This window comes from Cricetulus griseus, assembly GCF_003668045.3.
Source record: "Cricetulus griseus strain 17A/GY chromosome 1 unlocalized genomic scaffold, alternate assembly CriGri-PICRH-1.0 chr1_1, whole genome shotgun sequence".
NCBI classification, from domain to species: Eukaryota; Metazoa; Chordata; class Mammalia; order Rodentia; family Cricetidae; genus Cricetulus; species Cricetulus griseus.
Window position 1 is genome coordinate 190328331 of NW_023276807.1, and position 24083 is coordinate 190352413.

Below are 24083 nucleotides of genomic sequence, written 5' to 3' on the forward strand. Positions count from 1 at the left end.
CATGTGGGTTTGACCCCCATGTTGGCTGCCAATTGAAGGTGGGGTTTAAATGAGTCCACAAGACCCAAGATAAATGATAAACAGGTATTTACTAGGGAAGCACTTACACAAATAATAGTAAATAACTACCTCAGTCTTCCTGCTCCTGAAGATGCATTCTCTCCCTTCTGATGCTCAGACCACAACCAAAGATCGTGGGCCAGCTCCTCCTCTTCTTTATAAAGGGGTTACATCTGCACACCTTAAGCCATGCCCCTAGGATTGGGCACCACTGTAAGTTCACTGGCAAAGCAAGATGCCACTACATCTATAAATGATACCAATAGCTAATTCTCATGAGGTGTTGGCTCCCCTGTAGTAGGTACCCAACAGGTGTATCTTACAGGAAAAGAACTAGCCTTAAATTTTAAGATGAGAAACATTAAATGAGTCAGAAGCTGAACAAAGCTATTGTAATATCTAGACTGCAACAGAACAGGAATTTCAAGCCAGACTCTAAGGCCTACATGATTTTCTACCATGCCAGAATACCTCCCAGAGAACCAGCTCCCACAAGTTGTCTTCTGACACACAGACACACACACTAAATTAATTAAATGTAATAATATTTACATGTAATAAATACAACAGAAGGTCTGTTCCCCTTTTCACTTCTTTCTCTTTACTGAAAAACACCCTCTGTTACACAAAAGAGAAAGCTGTGGCCCCTCCCTAATTGACCCATCTTTTGCTCCCTACACTAATGGGTGCAGGGCTAGAGCAGTTCATCTCACAGTTGGTTTTCTCATGTGCCATCACTTCAGGAGTGGCACATTCCAGGTGGGACATTCCAAGTGATATTAAACAAGCTGGTACAGAACTAGTCTCCTTTTAAGCAATCACCCTGACAACCTCAGAAAGCACGACTGTAATCAGTATTGAAATGCCTTCAATGGATTTGAACTTTTTTTGCTTAGCTCCTCTTGCAATTCAGAGCAAGCAGCTGTGACTAGCTAGGAGTTAATACTATTGTCCATTTCTATTATATTTAAATGATTTATTTCTATTTTATAGCCTGGGATATAGGTATGACCATTTCCCCTTTCTGATACAAAGTTCTCTCTTCATAAAAAACAAATTTAAATCTTAATTAGCATCATGATGAGAATATTTATTAATAAGCAGAGCAGGTGATCTAACTAATGAAGCATAAATTGCCCACAGTACAAGAAAGACCACCATTTAGGAAACACCAACTGTAGGTCTTTCTGAAACTTTAAATTTGCTTTTTAAAACCAATAAATTCCTGAACTGTTCCATGGCTCTGTTTCCCTCTCCTTAAGACATTGAAACCCCAAAGGAAAGAGAACAAATATTGGTTCCTGTGTCCATTAGCTACCAATGGGGCTGCGATGGTCAGACATTGTTTAAGAATGAGTTCCAGTGAAATAATAAGCTACATGATCACTGTAACTAGGTGTGGCCACATGCACAGAAGCAAATGATTGAATGTGTTTAGAGATCTCATAGTCATACATGTTCAGCAGGCAGCTGTCCGCCACACTTGCATCATCATTTAATCCACAAAACCATGACCACCTTCAGAGTCTGGAAAGTCCAGTTCGGCTTATGTGTGGTCTTGGCCTTAAGGGGTCAATCCTATAAGAGTCCAGGAGAATTGCCTCTGCGTGTAAGGGCTTACTCCTACACAATGTAGCTATACAAACTCACATGAGAAGAGTCTTTAAGGTTAAAACCTTTTCTAATGTGGGAGCTGTAACACAATGGCATTCGGGTTGCAGACCCTCCAGATGCCTTTTGTTTCCTTCCATGCCTCAGGTAGGGGCTCTGAAAAAACACGCTGAGGTTACTGTACATACAGAGCAGCACTGAACCGGTGGCTTCTCAGGCCACCTCCTTCCCTATCAAATTTCACTACAGTGGTCCATCACCACCACATCTTCATCCACTTGCCAGATCACAGAAAATACAGGCTTTAATTGCTGAGTAAGTCTTGGAATAGCAAAAAGCATAGAAGAAGGAGCCACAGACAAATAAGTTAAAGGATAGAAAATGTGCATGAAATTTTTAATCTGAAACATGAACCTTGCAGTAATTTAATGATTATGGCTGGCCAAGTTGAGGTGTCTCCTGGTTTCTAGGAATATTTCATTTTCTTCTCTCCCTGTATGTGTTTGGATACTCTTGATGGAAAATATGATGGAAAATATGAACTTGTACTTACAGTGATACAGATGGTGTTCAGTATCTGAAAAGCCTGGGGACACACTCCTGATTCTGAAATGTAAAGACAGGTGAGGGAGCCCATAAGGTCATCTGGTGGAAACAGTTTGTTGCAAGCTGGAGAGATCCAGGTGTAGAATGTTGAAGACTCACACAGGTAACAGAAAATAATCATAAGAAAAAAATCAAGCTTTGTGACTCATGAAGTTGAGACCATGTATCTCTGAGATGACCCCAGATGTCCCCAAATTGAGGCACTTTTATATTCTGGGCAAGGTGGTGTCTCTGTTGGGAAGATGGAGCAAGATGTAGAGATGCTCACTTCCGGGTGGTCTCCAAGACTCAATTTCCTGTAGGTGGACAGTACAACTTCCATGTTTCCAGGAAGGAAACCTTGAGACCAAACCTGAAGAGTGGCCTCTGGCTCAGCCACTTTTGGATATGAAGACATTATCCAAAATGAGAGGTCACACCAGTATTTCATTTCCCAAAAACTGGGGCACCTACCAGTTTCATCTCAAGTCTTCCCTCCTTTCTGATGTTTCCTTTACACAACCAAAGTGGAACTGTGTTTCCAGTGCGTTCCTGGGATGCGTGCAGAATTTGTTGGAAACCTCAAGCAGATGGAGAAGTTGTGTGATCTCCATTACCACCCTCTGGAAAGCCTGCGGCTAATATTCCACCATGGCCCTGGAATCTCGAGTGGCTTCTTGGTGACCTGCCTTCTGTGGCTTCCTGGGGAGAGATCAAAGACTTGGAAACAGCCCAAGCATGTCAGAGGCTTGGTTCTGTGCTTGGCGCCTCTGCAGTGATTTGTTCCTGCAAGCCCAGCCTTTATATCTTTTTCCAAAAATTGTACACGGCACATTCGTGCTCCAGCATGGCTGAAAAGCTGATAGTTATTCTCCATTTATTCTGCAGGCAACTCTATCTCTGGATGAGCTTTTGGAATTCCATTTGCTTAGGCCTTATGAAGTGAATAAATTTGAATTAATGTATGGCTTTCTGGGAGGAGGCAGTTACTGTTTGAGAGGTTAAGAGATGACTGTGTTAGTTTATGATGTATTCAAACATCTTCAACACCATGTTGCTGTCTTGGCTCTTTTAGTTTATAAAAAATTTTTATTAAGTGATGGTAAAACATACGTGTGGGGATTTCTAAAGTGAGTTTCGCCTCTTGAACAGCTGTGTGTGTGTGTGTGTGTGTGTGTGTGTGTGTGTGTGTGTGTGTGTGTACATAAGCTGGTGTGCATGTGAGTTCATACACATATTCCTTTGGGTTCAGCTTGGCAGATAAACAGTTTCCCTTTACAAGGTAACACTTGGAAGAAATACATACCGATAAAGTGTAGGGAAGAACTCAAAAACCTAAGGAAAGCATATGCTGTATTTGATGACTCTCTAGTGGTCTTTCTTCCTTCCTCACAATTAGAGCCGAATCAAGACATCATGAATGGAACTGATACTGTAGACTCAATTATCATTGGGAACAGGGAAGGGGAGTGAGAACTGTGAAATTCTTTATACATTAAAATTTTTATTATTGGATTTTTATCTCTAAATAGTGTTGAATGTAGCTGTGTCTAAACTCATGAATGTTAATATGGTATAGCTTCCACATTCGTGACACTTAGCTATTCTGCTCTTTATTACCGCCTTATAGGCATTGATGGTTTGACAATTGGAGCTTTTAAACTAATGGAAGGCTTTTCACCAAGTAGAATGCCATCATTACTAGCAAGCAGGGAGTGCTGGATGGGAATTGGGAGGGTTTGAACCAATCTCAGAACACTTTCTTTTACAAAGACTAATACCCATAATTTGTGTTTATTTTCAATTTTCTCAGATTTGAATAAATTAGGGCAGAGATTTATACCATTCGTCTTCTTTTCATGTGTTTAGTAAGCTCCCAGAGCATTAATCAGGCTAACTCTGCACTCTCCAAAGATGAGCGTGTGCGCACACGTTCTCGTGTGTGCGCGCACGCACACACACACACACACACACACACACACACACACACACACACACACCATACACATACATTTATTTCTTGGTTCTGTAATTTACTGTGGCCCTGAAATACTTCATGATAGTTCCCTGCCTGTGTGTGACTCCAGGACTCAGTACCTTCCATAATATACATAGGTATTGCATCTGGGAAGAAGAGCTTTTGGAATTGCTGTATGTAGAAAAGCCAGTATGGGGACTCCTGCCTCTCAAGTAGGAAGTGAAACACAATATTTGTACTCATAGCTTATTGGTCAAGCCAGTCACATGGCCCTTATCAACTGCAAGCGATTCTGGGAAGTGTAGTTGAATTCATAGAAACCCAAGCAAGCTCTCTTCCCATTATATTGACATAACACAGAGAGGGAATGGATGACTGATGGGTTCTTCCAGACAACCTTGAAGTCAGAGTACACCATAGCTATTTGAAATGGATAAAGTAGGGCTTGAAAATAGCATAGGGAATATTAATGCAACGGGGCTTGTGTGTAGCTGTAAGAGCCTGCTGCTGATCTAAGTCAGTATGTATGTATGTATGTATGTATGTATGTATGTATGTATGTATGTATGTATGTATGTATGTATGTTGCATTCTTGATGTGCATAGCCTGGCAACTTCTGTCTTGTGAGTCTTAAGACATCAAAAGTAAATAGCATCTGTTATAGATTGGTTGGATACCTTTCCGATCCTTCCAGAGTACCCTGCAAGAACAATCTCCTTGTTAAGGTTACAGTGAAGGTTAACCTCCTCTAACAGGACAAAAGTGCTGACATTTTCTCTTGCAGCCAGAGCAGTTGCCTGGTTTATACTGTCCCTCTCCTTCTGAGATTTCTTTCCAAGGCAATGTCCAGGCACTCGGTGGATTCACCTTTTTATATTAGCTCTAGTTATAAGGTTATTCTTTAAAAAACTGTGCAGACTGACTCATGAAGTTACAGTGACCAGAAAACTAAATGCTGCAGGCTAAGAGAGGTCATAAGCTTCACTGATCTTATTTCTGAGTAGTGTTGCAAAATCCATGAGGCATATCATAGTATTAAAGTTTCCAGGTTTGATTTTTCTTGACACATGGCATCTTATTTCTATACTGTAATTCAGATTTTATTATAATCTCGGCAGCCAGTCCACTCAAACGTATTGAGAGAACCTAATGAATACAAGACATGGTATGAATTAAGTATAGTGTGATGAATGCCTGCCTTCTTAGGATATACTGTTCAATTGTAATTCTGGAACAAAGCCCAGAGCAACTAAGGTAGAGGGAACTTGGAGTTGTCTACATCAGGTTCAAGGGTAGATTCTGTCATTCCCAGGTCCAACATGGTCATACACTTATTTAATCTTGATGAGCCACCACTTTTTTTTTCATCAGAGTATGGGGATTAAACTATGATAGATCATAACCTATGAAATAGTATAGAATCCTAGAAAATTATCCTTATTATAATTTTGTTGGGGGGGGCATGCGTGCACTGCAGTATGCTTGTGTGTGCAGATAGACCTCTGGGGGCCAGACATCAACTTTGTGTGCCTCCTTTGATTGTTGTCTAATTTACTTTTTGAGACAGATTCTCCTAATGAATCTAGATCTTATCAATAAGCCAGACTGTCTGGCCAGTGAGCTCCAGGGATATGCTTGTGTCTTTCCCCTACATTACTGCAGGGCTGTGCTCAGCTTTTCGGAGAGTACTAGAGGGTCTGAGCTCAGATCCTCATACTTGTAGCAGGTGTTTTGCTGCTTGAGCCATTTCCCCCAGCTCCCTTAGTTTAATTTAAAAAAAATCTTAGCACTGTTTAAACAACACATAACTTATCATGTATGGAAAAATGAAATAATGTTCTAGACTTTGTGAATTTCTAGATATTCTTTATATGCCAGTTAGTTTTCTGCTACTGTAATGAAATATCCAAGCTCCAATGAACTAAAAAAGAAGAAAGGTTGGTTTGGGGGTCACAGTTTGAATGTTTCAATGCATGGCTGATTAGTCTCATTGCTTTTGAGCCCATGGTGAGGCAGAACATAATGATGGGAACATGTGACACAAGAAGCTTCTTATGTCATGGTGGCAAGGAGGGAAAGAGAAAGAGAGCAGACATGGATCCAACTATCCATCTCAGGTACACGTTCCCAACAACCTGGTTTCTTCTTGCTAGGCCCACCTCTCAAAAGATGGATTTTCTAATAGTGCTGCTATTTGGAGACCTAGCCTTTAACACTCTGGTCTTTGGGGTGCAATTACAGAAATCATAGCATCTGGTATGTCTAAAAAGCTTACTTTTTTATTCCCCCTGTTTATTGCCTCTTTTATAACCAGGAGCACCCACTGGCAACATGGTGCCTCACCATGTATACTAGTGGTAATCACTAGCTACCACTTCTTTTTTAAATCAGAGGAAGTTTTATGTTCAAAACAATAATTAATGATAAAGCAGACATTAGTATAATGTTACCTTACCAACTGGAGACAGGCATCATGTTTTTCTGTGACGTGCATCCTGTAGCCTTGATTGTCTCTTTTTCTAATTAACATCTTGTGAGAAACATAAAGTAAATCACCAGAGCAACTGGACCACAAGGATATTAAGTGCCAGGCACTCTAAACTGCAGTAATCACCATGATAATGAGGCCACATATTCAGTGTCTATCTTTTAATTGCTTCTTAGCTCTTCTAAGTGGGAATGGCAGAGTTAGCATGATGTGGGAACAAGAGCTGATTTATTTCTTAAATTATACTTTGTCAAGAAACTTTTTTAATATATTAGAAATTGTGTGAGTCACTTTGAAGAACAACTTAGCTAGATAATTTTAAATCCAAGTCGCTATATTAATATGCAATACTAAAGACATAGATTTGCTCTATAGTCAGGGGGTCTCAATTATATACAGCACCTTATTGCCGATGCCCAAGAACCGTTGTTCTTCTACAACTTGCTACTAATTATAGATTCAAATCCATAGATAGTCCAAGGAAGACACATTTCTGGACACCAAAGCAGTTCATTTGAGGATAGTTAGTTGTACAAATTGGTTTTCTGAATTGTGTGCAGAGGCTATGTGCTAAGACAGAGATGTTTCAAGTCCCTGAATGCAAGTCATGCAGCAGTCAGTTTTTTCCTATTGATGATTTTATATTTGGCTATTACCTCAGAAGGTGCTCATAAAAATCCCTTTGTATGGGCCATTGAGGTGGCTCACAGGGTAAAGATGCTTGCCACCAAGTCTGACAACTTGAGTTCAATCCCAGAGAACCAAGTTGAAAATAACTGACAATCACTATTTGTTCTCTAACCTCCAGATGGTAGTGGGTATATTCTGAGTGTGTGTGTGTGTGTGTGTGTGTGTGTGTGTGTGTGTGTGTGTGTGTGTGTGTCTGTACCTATCTGCCTGCCTGCCTGTCTGCCTGATGCCTGTCTGACTACATGTTCATGTGCTCACTTGCATGTGAGCATGTGAAAGACAAAGGTTGATGCTGGGTGACCTCGGAGTAGTAGAAGCCCCTGGAGGATTGTATACAAAGCTATCCCACTTGCTCAGTCTTCTTTGATGTCACTTTGCTAAGATGAGAATGGGAGACCCAAATGGGTGCTGAGGGTCCAGGTGAGAGGGGCGGTGCTGACCTAGGGCTAGTCTGGCAGGATACTTAATCTATGTGGTCCTTTTGACTGGGTGCAAGATTACATAAAAGATAAGTGAGGCACATCTCCAGGGAACATTAATGACAGGGCATGGGAATTTGCTTCAAACATGGTTAGAACTTGCTTCCAATGCAGCTAGCACCATTCCATGGGCCAAGCACCCAGAAATGCAGGGAAAGAAGAAAGCTTGTATGACTCTGGCATCCCTGCTCTTTGTCTCTGCCTGCCATGAAGAAGCTCCTCTGCTAAGCCCGTGCCTTAGTGATGTCTTACCTAAGTGCAGAGTCCTGAACCACCATAAACTGACCTATCTAAAATTATATAACAGAATAAGTTTTCCTTAATTATCAGGTCTTTTGTCACAACAATGCAAAAACCCCAATATATACCTTGCCTTTTCAAACCATCCCCCTTCCCTCTGCTCATCCATCAGCTCTACCACCACAATAGTTACATCGCCTGTTTAAGCCTAGGTAGTTAGAAGCATAGGAAACTTTCAGCATACAACCACATTTAAGCCATAATAAAGATATCTATACCTATATCTATATCACCTCTATATAATCTATATCTATTTATCTATATCTGTATCTATTTCTATATTTCTATCTATATATTTATATATTTGATTATATATACACATATATATTCTGTAATTAGATCTATACCAGGATCTAGTTAACAGAATATGTACCTTTTATTCTTCCTCCATTTACTCTTCAGGTCAGCTCCACTATAACAGGGGTGATTGTGAACTCATTTAAAAGATGGAATAGCAGAAGTTAAGGCATAGCAACAGAGCTGGGATTTGAATTGAGTGTATTGGAGGAAAACACTCCACCTTGAGGCTCTCAAGATTGAGTGCTAAGTGGCCAGCAGAAGGCATCAGCCCAAGGTCTGTCGAAGCAGCTTGGTAAGGGGGCCATTAATAGACAGACATGAGTACTCTCAGGCTGCAGATTCCAGATGGCAGAAGAGGGGTATTCATTATCTTCTTTCTTAAAGGAACTCTGACACTTGGGGAATTATAAGTGAGTTAATGTAATGTTAATACTCAGAAATATCCTGTAACATATCATTTACAAATCAATTTTCACCCATGAAGAGAAAATGAGATTATTGAGCAGTAACCAAATGGCACTAGACGTTTGAGAGGGGCTGGGCTGAGTAGCGGTATGTGTCATTATGCACAGGGTATGTATGCCTGGAGAGCTGGATGTTTGCTCGGCTCATTTGGGACTAATCTTCCTATTAATTTTTACTTTCTAATGTAAGTTGTAAAAAGCTGGCTATCATCCCAGAGCAAGAAAGGGTTAGAAAACAAGCTTGAGAGGGGAGAACCCAGACACATGGAGACCTTGTTGTTTGTTGGCACTGTGCCCACTGCTCCCGCATAGTTTATCCCTTCCTAGCCCATCTTCAGAAAGAACTGAGGGAGTGTCACCCCCCTCAACTCTACAGAAAATGAAACTGAGTCAAAGTATATTAGAATGCCTTAGGAAGAATGTGTGTTGCTTTCCCATACCCTCCCAAGCTCTGGTTCTTATGGCCAGATAGGCTGGTCTCTAGTGTCTTGAATGGCGAACAATGTGAAATCCACACTCAAGGAAGCTCTGTCTGGGAATGAGGCAGCTCAGGTATTCCTCCCTATCCAGTGGGAATATTAAAATGTCCTTCTGTGCTGTCTGTTGGTCATGTCTCATAGGGCCTTTGGGTAATGGGCTATGTAGTAGGAATATTGAAGGAGGGCTTTTTGGAAGGGCACATGCTCCAAACATCTAGGGATCTATGATGTCAACATGCTATAAGGGGCTCAACCTTCAAAACATATCCTTCAGGGATTTCCAGTGTTGTGAATAACAGGAAAAAGCCAGATAGTCCTGTGAGAAGAAGGGCTTAAAGTAGAGTAGGAGAGTGTGTACCTTGCAGGTAAGGTGGAATTTGTTACCATAGATACCCATTGTTGAGTTCTTACCTGCCCTAGCTCTGCTGGGTGCTACAATAGCAGCTTGGCACATAGCCATGAAGGCATTCACAGTTCTCCATGTTACAGATGGGAAGACAGAGGCAAACACAGGCAATGCATAAACACTCAATTATCCTATACATCAATATCCTATTATTCCATGTGTCTGTCTGTCTCTGCACTTTCCCTAGAGATAATTTGCCCATAGTCACTGTCTGAAAGGGTTCTCACTTGGGTGTTTAGCCTCTTCCCTCCTGACTGAATTCCATGAGTTGCACATGCCAGGTTCAGGGGTGAGTCAGTGTGGAGTGATGTTCAGCCCCACCTCTCTGGGATAGTTCAAGAAATTGAGTCTGTGGTAAGTACACACAGGAAGCAACCAAAAGATTTTTAAGGCAGAATAAAATCACCAGGGAAAACTGTACAACACATGCTTGCCACCCACAAGGGAGGTCCTTGAGTAGTGCCTTGAGTTTCTTCTGTTTTGTGACTTATCCAGCTGGAAGCAGTAGCAGCCACCCTCCAAAGCACCATGGCTCAGTCTGTGCTGCATACTGGGTCTCTTGGGAGGGCTGAAAGAATCCCAGTGCTTGGGCCCTGTCCAGCGACACAATTTAATTGCACTGAGGTTCTACCAGTTTGGAGATGTACTGCCTTGGGACATCTTGCTCAAAGAGAGTAGGTTCTTGTCACACAGAAAGGACAAAGAAAGATTCTGGGCAGGGCATAGGAAAATGAGGGCTTACAGGCTGCCTTCTTCCAGCTGCTTGCTTGTGTAAATAAAGTTTTATTGGAACCCAGTCACATCCCTTTGTTTATGCCTTGCACTTGGCTGCCTTTACTAAAATAGCCAAATTGTATGTTGCAACATAGACTGTCTGGTCTGCAAAACCTAAAATATTTACTCTCTGGATTGCCAATCCCTAAACTGGGGAGTGATGGGTTTCAACGCTGTGGGTGGCAGGAAAGGGTTGGGCAGTGTTTCAGAGGAGGACTGAGTTTCCTGTCTCAGAAGCTTCAGTTGGCCACTACCTTCCCATCAGGGAGGGCACGCAAACAGAACCTTCCCATGCTCCTCTAATCAGACCTATAATAGCTCTAGCTGGACCTGGACAACACCACATCAGAACGGAAAATAGCCATGGTCTTTGTCATTTGCAGTACAGAAGAGGACCTCTATAGGTCAGTGGGATGGATAACAGAACCTCAGTTCTCTTCACCTGATGGTGACAGTGCAGAGTATCAGCTCTGATCTCTTCTTCAGTCATCTCATCCCTCTTCTCTGGTACCCACTTCAGGGTCTACAATAGTAGTAAATGCATGGAGTGATATAAATTTGGCCACCATGTTTCCCCATCTTCAGTAGACATGGGTTCTTCTGAAGCTTCCCTGACATCATGGGGATGCACAAAGCTGACCACAGAGCAATGTCTGTGCAACCCAGGAGAGGCCTGCTACCGAAATGAATGCTGAAACTGTCATCTAGTCCATCAGCCACCAAATCATCAGTGATGTCAGTGATTCTCAGCTGGGGCTGAGAATGCCATGGTATATGACACAGACACAACTCTTACAGTGTGGAACTGTTCCCATGAGGATTTGTGTACCAATTAAAAGTTGACTTATACAAGCACACACGTCCATGCACAGTGAACTCCATGATGCTTCATGTCAGACAAATTTGGAGAATATTGCCCATGACATCCCACCCAACCCCAACCCAATTTCATATATGCGTTGTTCATTCTCAAAGTGAGTTCAAGGCTCTGAGAAACTTTGCAATGAATGGCCCTGGTTAAATGCAGTGAGGGGCCAGAGAAATGGCTCCAGGAGTAAATGCATCTTCCACCAATGGTGATGATTTGAATTGAATCTCTGATACCCACAAACAGTCGTTCACAACCTTCTTAACTCTGAAACCCTTTAAATAAGGTTCCTCATATTGTGGCGATCCTAACCATAACATTATTTTTGTTGCTACTTCATAATTATAATTTTGTTACTGTTATGAATCATATTCCACAGGTTGAAAACCACTGTGCTAGAAGGAGAGAACTGATTTCTTCCAAGCTGTCCTCTGACCTCCACATACATACTGTGGCACATGAGCATTCATACACATACACAGATCAATACAATAAAAATTAAATTTAGTGGGTCACAAAGCAAAACCTAAAAGACATGTAAATGTGTAGGAGACTAGAAAGAAGGAGGGGTTCTAAAAAGGGTGGGAGCAACCCTGTCTCGAAAAACCAAAAAAAAAAAAAAACCAAAAAACAAAAAGCAAAACTAAAAAGGGTGAGAGGGGCTATATGAACAGAACGCACTGTCATTTAGGGAGCAGGTCATGGCTTTGTTTTTGTGAGTGGAACCATCAGTCCCATGGGAGTAGGGGGTGAAAATTTGAGCTTGAGAAAGTGTGGCAGTCTGTGAAGCCCTTGGGAGATGTCTAGGAAGCAAGAGTTCTCACAAGAAGCCCTGTGATCCTGGTGATCAAGAGTTTTCTGTTTTGGAAGAGTATGGCTACTGTCTATGGTACTTATCAAGTAAATGGTGCTTAAAAAAAAAAAACAGAGAGGGTGGGGATTGTTCCTTTAAATTCTGGTTCTATAAGGTTCATGAATTGGGAGTTAGGGAGATGGCTCGTTGGATAAAATGCTTGCCATGTAAACATGAGGACCAGAGTTCAGGTCCCCAGCATGCATGTAAAAGCCAGGCAAGTGTGATGCTTGCCTATATTCCCAGCACTACTGGGATTGAGAAGGGGAGGGGCATGCTTGTGTCAGCCCAGCTAGCTAGACTAATGAAAGCCATGAGAGATGTAGCTTTAGTAAATAAGGTAGACAATGATCAAGGAAGACACCAGATGTCAACCTCTGACCTCTACCTAAATGTACAAGCATGTGCACACACACCATGTGTGCCCACAGATGTGACTATGCATTCATACAACATGCATATACATGTAAAATATGTAAAAATAAAGTTCATGAATTGATAATTTTAAAAATAATTAAAAGATTTTGACTACATTTTTGAAGTATCCATTCCTATTTAGTAAAACATAGTTGGTTTTTTTTATCTTATTTTGTTTTAAATATTCGATCCAATGAATACATCTGTGTGACCCACACTACATAAAAAGGGAAGCTTTCCAGTACTCCCCTCCCACCTCCCAGTTATACAGTAGCCTTGCCCTCTCTAGAACTTTCAATAAATGGAATCTCACATATGTCCCCACAGTGCACCTGAGCTTTATCCATGTTTTCAGTGAATCAGTAATTTGCTCTCAAATGGTAACCCATTGCATGAAGATATCAAAGACTCATTTATCCCTTCATCGCTTGGAATATTTTGGTTATTTCTATTTTGGGGCTGTTATGAAAGGGGCTTTTGTGAACATTGACATAAGTATTTTATTGTGGGTGTATGTTCTCATTTCCCAAAGGTGGGGACCACTGGGTTGTAGGGTGGTATATGTTTTACTTTGTGAGAAAGCACAAAATATTTTTTCAAAAATATTCATGGCATTTTATATTTTCACAAGGAACTATATACAATTTCTGGTTACTGTGTATCAGAGGCAACATTTAATGTCAGAGGTTTTTTTATTATTATTTTATTTTAGCTATCCCTTGGGTGTGAAATGGTGTGTGATCAAGGTTTTATTTCTCACTTCCCTGATGGCTAATGATGTTGAACATATTTTATTCTGCACATTGGCTGTTTATACACCTTATTTTGTAATATGTGCCCATATTGTGACTGGAATGTTAAATGAGTCTTGTGAGTTCAGTATGCATGGTTGATGCAAGTCACTGGCAGGCCCTCTGTGTGTGACTGATTTTCCTTAGCAGTGGCTTCCCTGTTTATTTGATCATGGTGAATTTAATTTTTATAAATTTTAAATTTGTATAAAGTTCCTCAAATAATTTTTTGGTTAGTGTTTCTATACCCCAAAAATTAATGCCTAACAGAAAGCATAGATATACATTTAAGTCCATTGATTTAATATGTGTTATAGTTTGGATGTGAAGTGACTCCTAAAAGGCACCAATCATTGAGAAATGACCAGGTCATGTTGACAGTATTAACACATTCATTGGTACATAATTTGATGGCAATGGGGGTGGGAAAAACAGGATATGGATATCAGTTGGAGGAAGTAGATTATTAAAGTCCTTGAAGAGTATATACTGTCACTGGTCCCTTCCTGTCTATCTGTTAGCAGCCAGGAGTGGAGTAATTGGTTTCTAGCAAGCTCCATGACAGAAAACAGTGGGGCATGGACTGAAGCCTCTGAGCCCATGAACCAAACATTCTTACGTTGTTTTTCTTGGGGACTTTGTCAGAGTAATTGAACATGACTAACATTACATTTACGATGTACAGCATAGAAGACTTTTGTTGTTGTTTTTCTACCCTTAGTCTTTGTTATAATGCACTGGGAAAAGTCCAATTAGCAATAATCATGCTTCAGACAGATCTCATTGGCTATAATACTACACTTGTTAAGTTGTATAAATATCAACCAGGTTAAGTTGCTAGGTAAAATTGTTACAACCCCCAGTATAAGTCCTGGCACTGGGTCTCCATTGAAATTCCCAATGACTCCGTTTTAGAGATTTCAGAGGTGTTCTTGCATCTCTTTAAGTGGGAAAGCTAAGTGCACCCAGTATTGCCACTGGGTCAGAACCCTGGGTACCTTGCACCTAGTATTCCCTGGGTTCTGTCTCATGTCCAGTCTTCTGATTGATGATTGCATTTGGTGTCTTTTCACTGTAATAAATCTTCTCAAAAATGGGCTTCTGCTTTCGTTGACTTTCTCTATTCCATTTCCTGTTTTCTTTTTCACTGTTTTCTGTTCTACAAATTTAAAGAAATGCTATCTTGTTTTCATCCCCTTTACATGAGACTTAGTGTGCTCATGTCTTTTTGTTTCCTGGAATAGAAGCTTATTGTTTCTAGGTCTTGTGCTATGTCTCTCCCCCCACATCACCAGTTAACTGTTGCAGGTATTTTGGTCACTTGCCTTATCATTTTTATGGTTTAAAATTTCTCCAAAGACCTTTCCTTTGGCCTGTGTATCATTTAGAAGCATTTTTTTAAATCCCCAAATGTTTGGGAATCTATCTGCTGTCTGTTTTATTTTTACTTTAATCCACTATGGATAAGAAACATGCTTTGTGTCACCCATATTCCTTTAGGATTGGAAATCATACATCATGGCCCCAAATGTAGTCTATCCTGCTGAATGTTTGGAGCAAATACTCTCACATGTGAGGAAAGCAAATATATTCCATTCTTAATGGGTGACTTTTTTTTATACAAATGCCAATTCAATACAATTTGTGCTGTTGTTCACTTCATCTATATTGTCACTATGTTTGTGCCTGTGCAGCCTAATGATAACTGGCAAACATACTGGTGTGTGCAGTGCAGTGCTATCTGATTTGTCTGTTTATCAGTTCCATTGGTCTTTGCTGTGTGTGTTTTAATAGTCTGTTGTTAGTGGTGTACGTGATGAGCTCTTCCCAGTGTTTCTTTATGATTTAAGTTGTAGCCCTGTGGTATCCCTTTCTCTGATCAGTTTCTTTCTCTCAAGTCTTCATTGTCTGAAATTAATACAGCAACATCAGCTTTCTTCTTGTGGATGTGACCATGTCATATTTCTCTCTCCCACTACCTCCAAAATACCTGTGTGTTTATGTTTAAAGCAGATTTCTGTAGAAAAAAAAATCTAGTTGAGTCCTGCTTTAGTCTGCTATGATAATCTCTTTCTTCCTGGTGGGTAGTGGGCCCTCCCATGTTATAAACTGCATTTTTTATTGTGCTTATTCCCATTTTTATGTTTTGCTTGTTCTACCATCTCTACTTTTAACTGAATTTCTCCTATGACTTAGTTTTCTCTGTTAGCTTACATTATATTTCATTTTTAAATTATTTTAGTAGTTTCTCTAGGGTTTAATAGATATTAAATCAAATATATATATATTAAATCAATATATATATATATATTAAATCAAATATATATTAATATATATATTAAATCAATATATAAATTAAACCAATTGCTCCTCTCCTGGCTGCTAACAGATAGACAGGAAGGGACCAGTGACAGTATATACTCTTCAAGGACTTTAATAATCTACTTCCTCCAACTGATATCCATATCCTGTTTTTCCCACCCCTTGATTTTTCAAGACATTGTTTCTCTGTGGCTTTGGAGGCTGTCCTGGAACTAGCTCTTGTAGACCAGTCTGGTCTCAAACTCACAGAGATCTGCCTGCCTCTGCCTCCCAAGTGCTGGGATTAAAGGCCTGTGCCAATACTGCCAGGACTGTAGTATAATTTTACAACTTTCAATTTTATCTGCAAAACTTCAATTTTAAAAAATACAATATTTTTTATTCCTTGATAGTTTCATATAATGTATGTTGTTCTTGCCATTTGCTCTTGTTGCTTCACTGGCGATAGTCTTAAGTGTGTATATTCTTACATTTCCTTCTCCTAGAGCATACTTGTTATTTGCTCTCCTTGTATATAGTTCTGTATCAAGTCTAAATCTTTTCTTTAGACTAAAAGGGGAATTGTAGTGAGATATCCACCCCACCCGAACCTGTTGTACTCACCACGTCCACTTACGTTCAGATGTGATGGGGGAAGGCTAGGTCTGGGGTCCTAGAGAGAACAGCCTGGATGGATCCTTGGAGGGGAAACCTGCAGCAGTCACCCACCTCTTGTGTAAGTGCAATCTCCCCAAATAAACTTCACTTAATCTGTACTGAGACTAGTGAATCTTCATTCTCACACAATAAAGTATTTTTATCATATTCACCCATACTCCCCCTAACTCCTTGCAGATCATCTCATCACATCTCCTTAATTGTGTATTTTCTTTTTTCCCCTATTACTCAATTAATGCCACACATACATACATGAAAATTTTCAATATGAACTTTGAGAACTTTTTAAATACCTTATAGTATTCCATTAGCAGCGTAATTATCTTATAAATGAGTTTCTTAGTGCGTTTGCACTGCTATAAAAGAATGTCTGAGACTGATGAATAATAGAAACAGAAATGTATTTTCTTCATGTTTTGGAGGTTAGAAGGTCAAATGAAAGGTGCCAGTATATTTGGTGCTGGGTGAAGTCTGCTCCCTTCTTCCAAGCAGGTTGATGCTGTATCCTCTGTCAGGGATACTGTCACTATTTTCATGTGATTGGAAGTAGAACAGAAAATGAGATAAACTCCCCTATCAACCCTTCTATCTGGGTACCAAATCTCATCCATGAGGAAAAACCTTCACAATACAGTTGTCTGTTATTGTCATCACTCTGGCCATAACTGAACTTGGTTGCAATTGTCTTCAAACCAGAGTATAGAACATTTATACCTAGCCCCACCCTCTGTCTTTTACAGCTGAAGCAATTCCTTCCCCTCATGCACAAACTGTAGTCATCCAATAATTTATTGTTGTCTTTATTTTGAACAAGCATTTGCATGTTAAATCAGATAACAATAAAGAAAAAATGATCTCTTCATTCATTCTCACCTTATAGTCTTTATGTCAACTGCTATCTGACATGCATGCTTTACATTTTATGAAGAGTTTTGAACATTTTGCAGGGCAGGTCTCCTAAAGACACATCCTCTCCACTTCCATGTGTCTAGGTCTTCATTTCTTGCTCAGGTTTGAAGGTCGAGAACTTTTGAATACACAGTTCCACCTAGGTGGTTTTGTTTTCTTTGAATATTTCAAGCAGCTTATTGAACTTGCCTCTTGCTTTCATTGTTTATGAAGAGAAGTATGATGCAATATTCTTGTTTCTTGTATTAGCATTGCAGTGGTTCTCAACCTTCCTAATGCTTCAACCCTTTTATACAGTTCCTCATATTGCTGTGACCACAAACCATAAAGTTAGTTTTGTTGCTACATCATAACTGTAATTTTGCTACTCTTATGAATTGTAAAATAAATATTTTTGGAGATAGAGGTTTGTCAAAAGGTGTCGAGACCCACATGTTGAGAACCACCGCTCCTGAGAACTAGAACTGCCAGAATGAATCTATGTATTGAGGGGATATCGTACAGCAACCTACAGGCTGTGGTTTGAATATTCCAATAATGGCTGTCTACTGATGAAAGGGCCAAGAATATGATGGTTGTTCAGTTCACAAGACTGGGTGTCTCAGCTGGTCTTCAGTATATGTTGGAATCCCAAAGTAGTTTCTAGTACCAGCAGGACAGATGAACTTGCCGGGAAGAGTGAGGGCAAGCAGGCAAAATTCGAAAGCTTTTGTCTGCCATACCCTTTTATGAAGGCTGTTACTAGATAGTGTGACCTAAATTTAGGGTGGCTCTTCCCACCTCAAATTACCCAATTAAGAAAATTGTCACACTCATGCCCAGTTACTTGGGTTTTAGTTGATTTCAGATATAGTCAAGTTGACAACCAAGGTTAGTTCTATATAGATAAAGAATTTCCCCTATCTTCTTTCAAGAATTATTCTTGATGGTTGTGTCAATATAGACTCATATTCATTGTGCTTGGTGTTCTCTGAGATTCCTGAATCTATGGATCAAGTATCTGTGGTTTGTCATTAATCTGGGAGAAACTCTCAGCCTTTAAACATCGAGTATTTTTTCAACTCTTTCTACATACATACATTTCCTTCTGCTACATGGACCCCAATGTTTTGCAATTGTCCCATAGTTCTAGACTACTTTGGTACAATTTTCCCCATTGGTTTTCAGATAGAGGGGAATTTCAATTGAAATGCCTTTAAGCCTACTGATTTTTTCCTTTAACTGTATGGGTCTCATTGTCTATCAAAGGCTTTTGTATTTCTGTTTCTGTGTTGTAATTTTAGCATTTTGTATCAATTCTCTTGTAAGTTAGCCATCATTCTGCTTTTGTACTGCCCACCTGTTTTTGCAAACTGTCAATTAATTTTTTTTTGTTTATCCCCTCATCATTACAATTCTTTTAAAAGTCTGAGCTGTGAATCCTAACCAAACACAACCACTGGGCGTTTTGCAATATTGTAAAATATGGTAACAGCATGAGTCCAGGGGGGTAGGTAGATCCCCAGTGTTGGAATTCCAGACCTACTTCTTAGCATTGTAGTTTTCAACAGTATATATTAAGAACCAAATGTGTTAAACTGTGAAGACCTTAAAATAATTTCCATAATAAAGTCAGGATTCTTTGTATGTGATATGGTGATGACAAAGGCTTTTGTAGAAAGGTCCTTCCATCTGAGAGTCCTTTTCTTTGCAGCCCTCTCTGATGGAGACACACCCTCACTCTCTATATCTTTTCTCAGTTGACAGTCTCACCTCATTATTCCCCCTTCGCAAAATTGTCATCACCATGATGAAGCTTTTCCTGAGCATTCTGTATAAAGATGCCTCCCTCCCCCTTCTGCTTCAAACCTCCAATTTCATTATCTTTCCACAGTGTAGTGATCTCACATAGTATAAACTTCCTTATTCATTGATTTTTCAATCACATTCAACTTAAACGTGTAAGCTACTTTAGGACATGTTTTATCTTCAACTTACAAAGAATAACATGTTTTAGGGCAATTTTCTCTGTATTCAGATAAAGGTAATTTTTCAAGATTATTGAAAAACATTGGCAAATATTCATTTACTGCTATGGCACCAATGCAAATGAGGCAAAGACTTGGAGATCTGTTCTATGAGGTGATGGGCATCACAAAAGTAGGAGACAGCACATATATGTGCCCAGATCTGCCTGGAGGTCCCAGCCCTTATCTCTGAGCCACTGACCTCTAATACCTTCTGACTTTCTCTTTCAGTATGAATACTTCAATGCTGTGTTGATCAACGAAAGGGACAAAGATGGGAACTTTTTGGAACTGGGAAAAGAATTCATCTTAGCCCCCAACGACCACTTTAATAATTTGCCTGTGAACATCAGTCTGAGTGATGTCCAAGTGCCAACGAACATGTACAACAAAGGTAAGATTCCTTGCTAATGTTCCCATTAGGAGCACACAGTGAGTATAACAAAACATCATCTATTCCAAGTATCCTCCGGGTGGGTTCAACATGAACCTGTCTTCCTGGATGCTCTCTTCTTCATGTTAATGTGCAGTGCAGATATCAGCAGGCTTTTTCTGTAAGTATCTTTGGCTCTGCCTGCCTTGAAGTCTCTGTTACAACTGGTTAGCTACTATATAAGTTGGAAGCATGGCTGTGTTCCTTAACACATGTATCTGCAAAAATCACCTCACCAGATTAAACATGCTCACTAACCCAGTTTATCCTTTTTTGTCTGCTTTCCTTCCTTGATGGTATTTAAGAATTGGGAAGATTCCGTAGCAGCTGTAGGACAAGCTGTGTGCTGTCCTTTTCCCTTCCAACATAGACAAGTGTGGACATTAACAAGTCTCCATGTGTCCAGGCTTGACTTCCTCAAATCCATTCTTCACATGGACACTGAAGTTATTTTCCCAGTATTCCTATCTGCCCATTTGAGTTGGAAATTTGGTGACCAAGGACTGGGCTCTGGCATCCAATGGTACTGGCTAATTTTCCGGTTACACCAGTTTATAGTGGTGATCCTAGATGCACCTCCCCTTCTCAAGTCACAGTTCCTCCCCTCTGTAATGTGAATAATAATTGTGTATAAACTGGAACTGGCTATGGTAGCACACTCTTGTAACTCTAGCCTTTTGGAGGGAGAAGAAGCAGAAATATTTCCTCTTCCAAGTCCAACCTGGGATACATAGTCAGAGGGTATAGAATTATGTGTATATAGCTCTATGCATTGAGCTGTCAATTTGGAGAAATCCAAAACATATTTAGCTGAGCTGCTGAATTGCTCTGAATCACCAGTTAAGGGGCTTGATCAACCATAAGCTTCCAGTTCTGTATCGCAAGGATTTTTTCTTGTGCCTGTGTCTTGTGACTGGACACTTAATGGCTCCCTTTCTTGGTTTACCTATTACTCACCCTTCAGAGTCTGGGGAGGCAGCCCCCATTTCATCAACTATCCTAAAAGTTATTAGGGATTCCATGGTGAACCAAACGTAGCCACCATCTTCAAAGAATTTGCAGCCTGGTGAGGAGCAGACTGGTAAGGAGGTAGGCGAAGACTGGGTGTCACCATTATAGCCGCATCTCTACAAAGGCAAGGGACAGTGAATTCCAGGGAGCAGGCTTTTCTTTGCTCATATGGCTAGAGAATGAATAGCTATTCTTTCTCAATCCCCTTTTGAAAGGTGATAGCAATCTAAACTGCCTTCAGAGGACTTGGGACTAGGCCATGTCTGGGCTCCTTGGGACACAAATGGAACCTTGACTTGGCATTCAGCATTACCCAATAGAGGTTAGTCCTCCAGGAGAGTGGTAGTAGCTGATGAAGAGTTAAATAAAACTGCCTTTTTGTGCAGTGTTGCTGGCAGAAAAAGCCATTTCTCGTGTTAAATACACTCTGAACAGAAGATGAAAAATGAACATTATTTTATAGAGTAATTTCAGACATGAAACAATCCAGAATGGTCTTTTAAAACATGACAGTGACTTCAAGGTTGCTTGAACCATTAGCACCATGATAGAGATTTAATTGCATCCTGGGATTTAAAGGCATAATTGTACCTTTCAGTGGTAGTAATGTATAGGGGACTCACATTGTCATTGGTCACGCAGGCTTTGCAATCGCCTCATGAAGATTGCTAGGCAGAACCCTTACAGTCTGAGAGTTTGAGCTATAGGAGATAAATAATTAGATTTAAGTCATCCTTGGCAGTCCTTGTGGGATCTGCCTGTCACCTCCTACCAGGTTCAACTGTCACCCTGCCAGGCTGTGGGAAGTGAACCAGGGTCAGCCAGGGGCTATATCTTGTCTGAGCCAGGCAGGGAGTAACTGCCCATAGGAGGGGGGAGGGACTTTAAGAAAATTCTTAACTCTATTCTAACTCAAGTCAGCCTCCTGAAGTCTATTTTCAAGCTGCAGAAATCTATTTCATGTTTAGAAGGCCTCCCGCTCAGATCTAGTTACTGATGACATGTACACAAAACACATGCTTGGTCACTGGCTCTCATGTTCCTGGGGTGGAAATCTCGCCTTCAGCAAAGGAAACCAGTGCATGGTTCTTCTCTCCCAGCAGTTTGGACCCTGTGAACAGTGTTTGATGCTTCTAAGTTGCTGCTGTGTGCTTCATTATCGAGAGGAATTCCCAGCTGTAGAGGATAGTGGTAGATAACTCAAAAACGCCCCCCCCCCAACCTCTGCTTTCTGCCTCCTTAGTAACCAAGCCAGGGCTTCCCACTGTGGATGCCACTCTATGGTTACCATTTTCTTAACGATAGAAGATATTGCTGCGTAACAAGTGGTGACAGATGTGCAAGTCCCACAAAGGCTCAAGAGAACTGCTTTTTTTTTTCTGGGCTCTTTAGAGAAGTCTTTGAGTAGTCTTAGGCTTTGGATATGATAGAGTCTTTACTAACCATTCTTAGCAGATCTCAAGGGGCTGTGAATCTGACCCCCAAGAGACAGGAACATCTAGGCCTTTAGAGCTGTGTCTTCCAAAAGTGAAGCACAAGGCAGGAACTTTTGTGAGGCTTCCAGTGATCTGGCAGAGGATTGGAAAAACGTGTACTCTTTGTTGAATATCTTAGGCATGTTCAACCTTTGACATTGCAACACAATGTAATTTACAAATCTCACACCCAAGAAATCCACAGTGAAGTTTTGAAAGCAATCACAAGTTAATTTCATAGTGTTTCACTGAGTTTCTGGTTTTGTGTTGGGCTACATTCATAGGTAACTTGGAGTTCATGAGTTCCCAGGGGTTACCAGTAGGGCACACTTTAAGAAGGTAAAAGCATGTAAGATACATATGCACATCCCATATGTAGATTTATACACACCTGTACATATTATGAATTATGTGAAGTGTGATGTGTTTGTGTGTGTGTGTGTGTGTGTGTGTGTGTATGGTCCATGTATCTGTGTGAAAGAAAATGCCTTGTTCTCCAAATAAACTCCATTGTTTCCATTTCTCTCCTCTGTCCACCCAGGTGATAGCCCCTCCATTCCTTCCATATATCTCCCTCTTCTTTTCATCATTCAACATTAATTCCTATTACCTTTGCCTTCACTATCTTTCTTCTTCAATGCCCATCCTTTTTTTAAAAAGCAGCTCCAATGCAGCCTCTTTGGCTCCTCCAGACCTTGGTAGTGTAGCTTGGTTGTCCTGGGCATATGTTGCTTCTGTGCATTTTTTCTGCCCTCGGACTTCTCTGAGTGCAGGGGGCCTACAGAGCCAGCCTAGTGCCCCCTTGTCTTAGGCTCCCTGTGGGTTATTTGCTGATGTCTACTTTCCTACCCAGCCAGCACTATGATGCTCCATGGTTTTGGAAGCAATAGAGAAGATACTCTGGCTGCTTCAAATGGAAAAGAAACTGAAAAAACATTGGGTGCTTTACAAGCCTTCTACAAAAGAAAGAAGGCTTAGAGTAAGTTTGCTTAGAAGGGGGGCTGCTGGGAGCCAGAGTTAGATTCAGAATCTGCCTGCTGAGAGTCTCACGTTTCTGTGGCTTACCCCACCATCACACCTGTGACTACACACAAGTGTGCAACTCATTTCTTCAGCCATGATTTGGAGTGGATAATGAATGACATGCTGGAGGAGGCTTTACTAAAAATTAAACATAGGTAAGGATGTCTGGCACATGGTGGCCATATAGTGTGAACACTGTGGCTTAAATGGATGTGTCCCTTAAAATCCATAGTTAATATCTCATCACAGGGTGAGTGGCATTAGAAAGTAGGTCTCTTAGGAGGTACTGAGGGGCTAACCTCTGAGACTGAGAGACTTTCTGGTTAGTGGTACTGGGGTACTGAGTATGGGAGGTTGGGGCTCTGGAAGCTTCTGGTATCATCCAAGAAATGATCTGTGGAGTCTCAGAAGTCTAGTCAGGATACGGAAGGATGGGAGAGCCATCAGAAGCTCATGGAAGCCATGAGGCTAGGCAGCTATAGTTGACAACTTGGCCAGGAAGTTTTGTGTAGTGTGCCTTGGAATGTATTCACCCTGAAGAAGACTAAGAAGGAAGAGGTATCTGGGTCTTGCTTGGAGAAAATCCAGGGGAGAGGAATGTGCATGGCTCAGGCATGGAGGGCTATGGTGGGAAGCCTAGGGCCTGGAGTCCCAGAGTTCAAGTGCTAGCTAGAATGATGAACTTGTGAGGGAAGGAACCCCA

General features: G+C 40.7%; 1 protein-coding gene across 1 annotated transcript in view; it reads left to right on the forward strand.

Annotated features, from left to right (window-relative positions):
• Cacna2d3 (calcium voltage-gated channel auxiliary subunit alpha2delta 3) overlaps window positions 1-24083 on the forward strand; it is an 804511-nt gene that overhangs the window by 309967 nt on the left and 470461 nt on the right. Inside the window, exon 5 of the mRNA XM_027389601.2 lies at window positions 19670-19832. Coding sequence (XP_027245402.1) covers window positions 19670-19832 — 163 coding nt within the window. The remainder of the gene's footprint in view (window positions 1-19669; window positions 19833-24083) is intronic.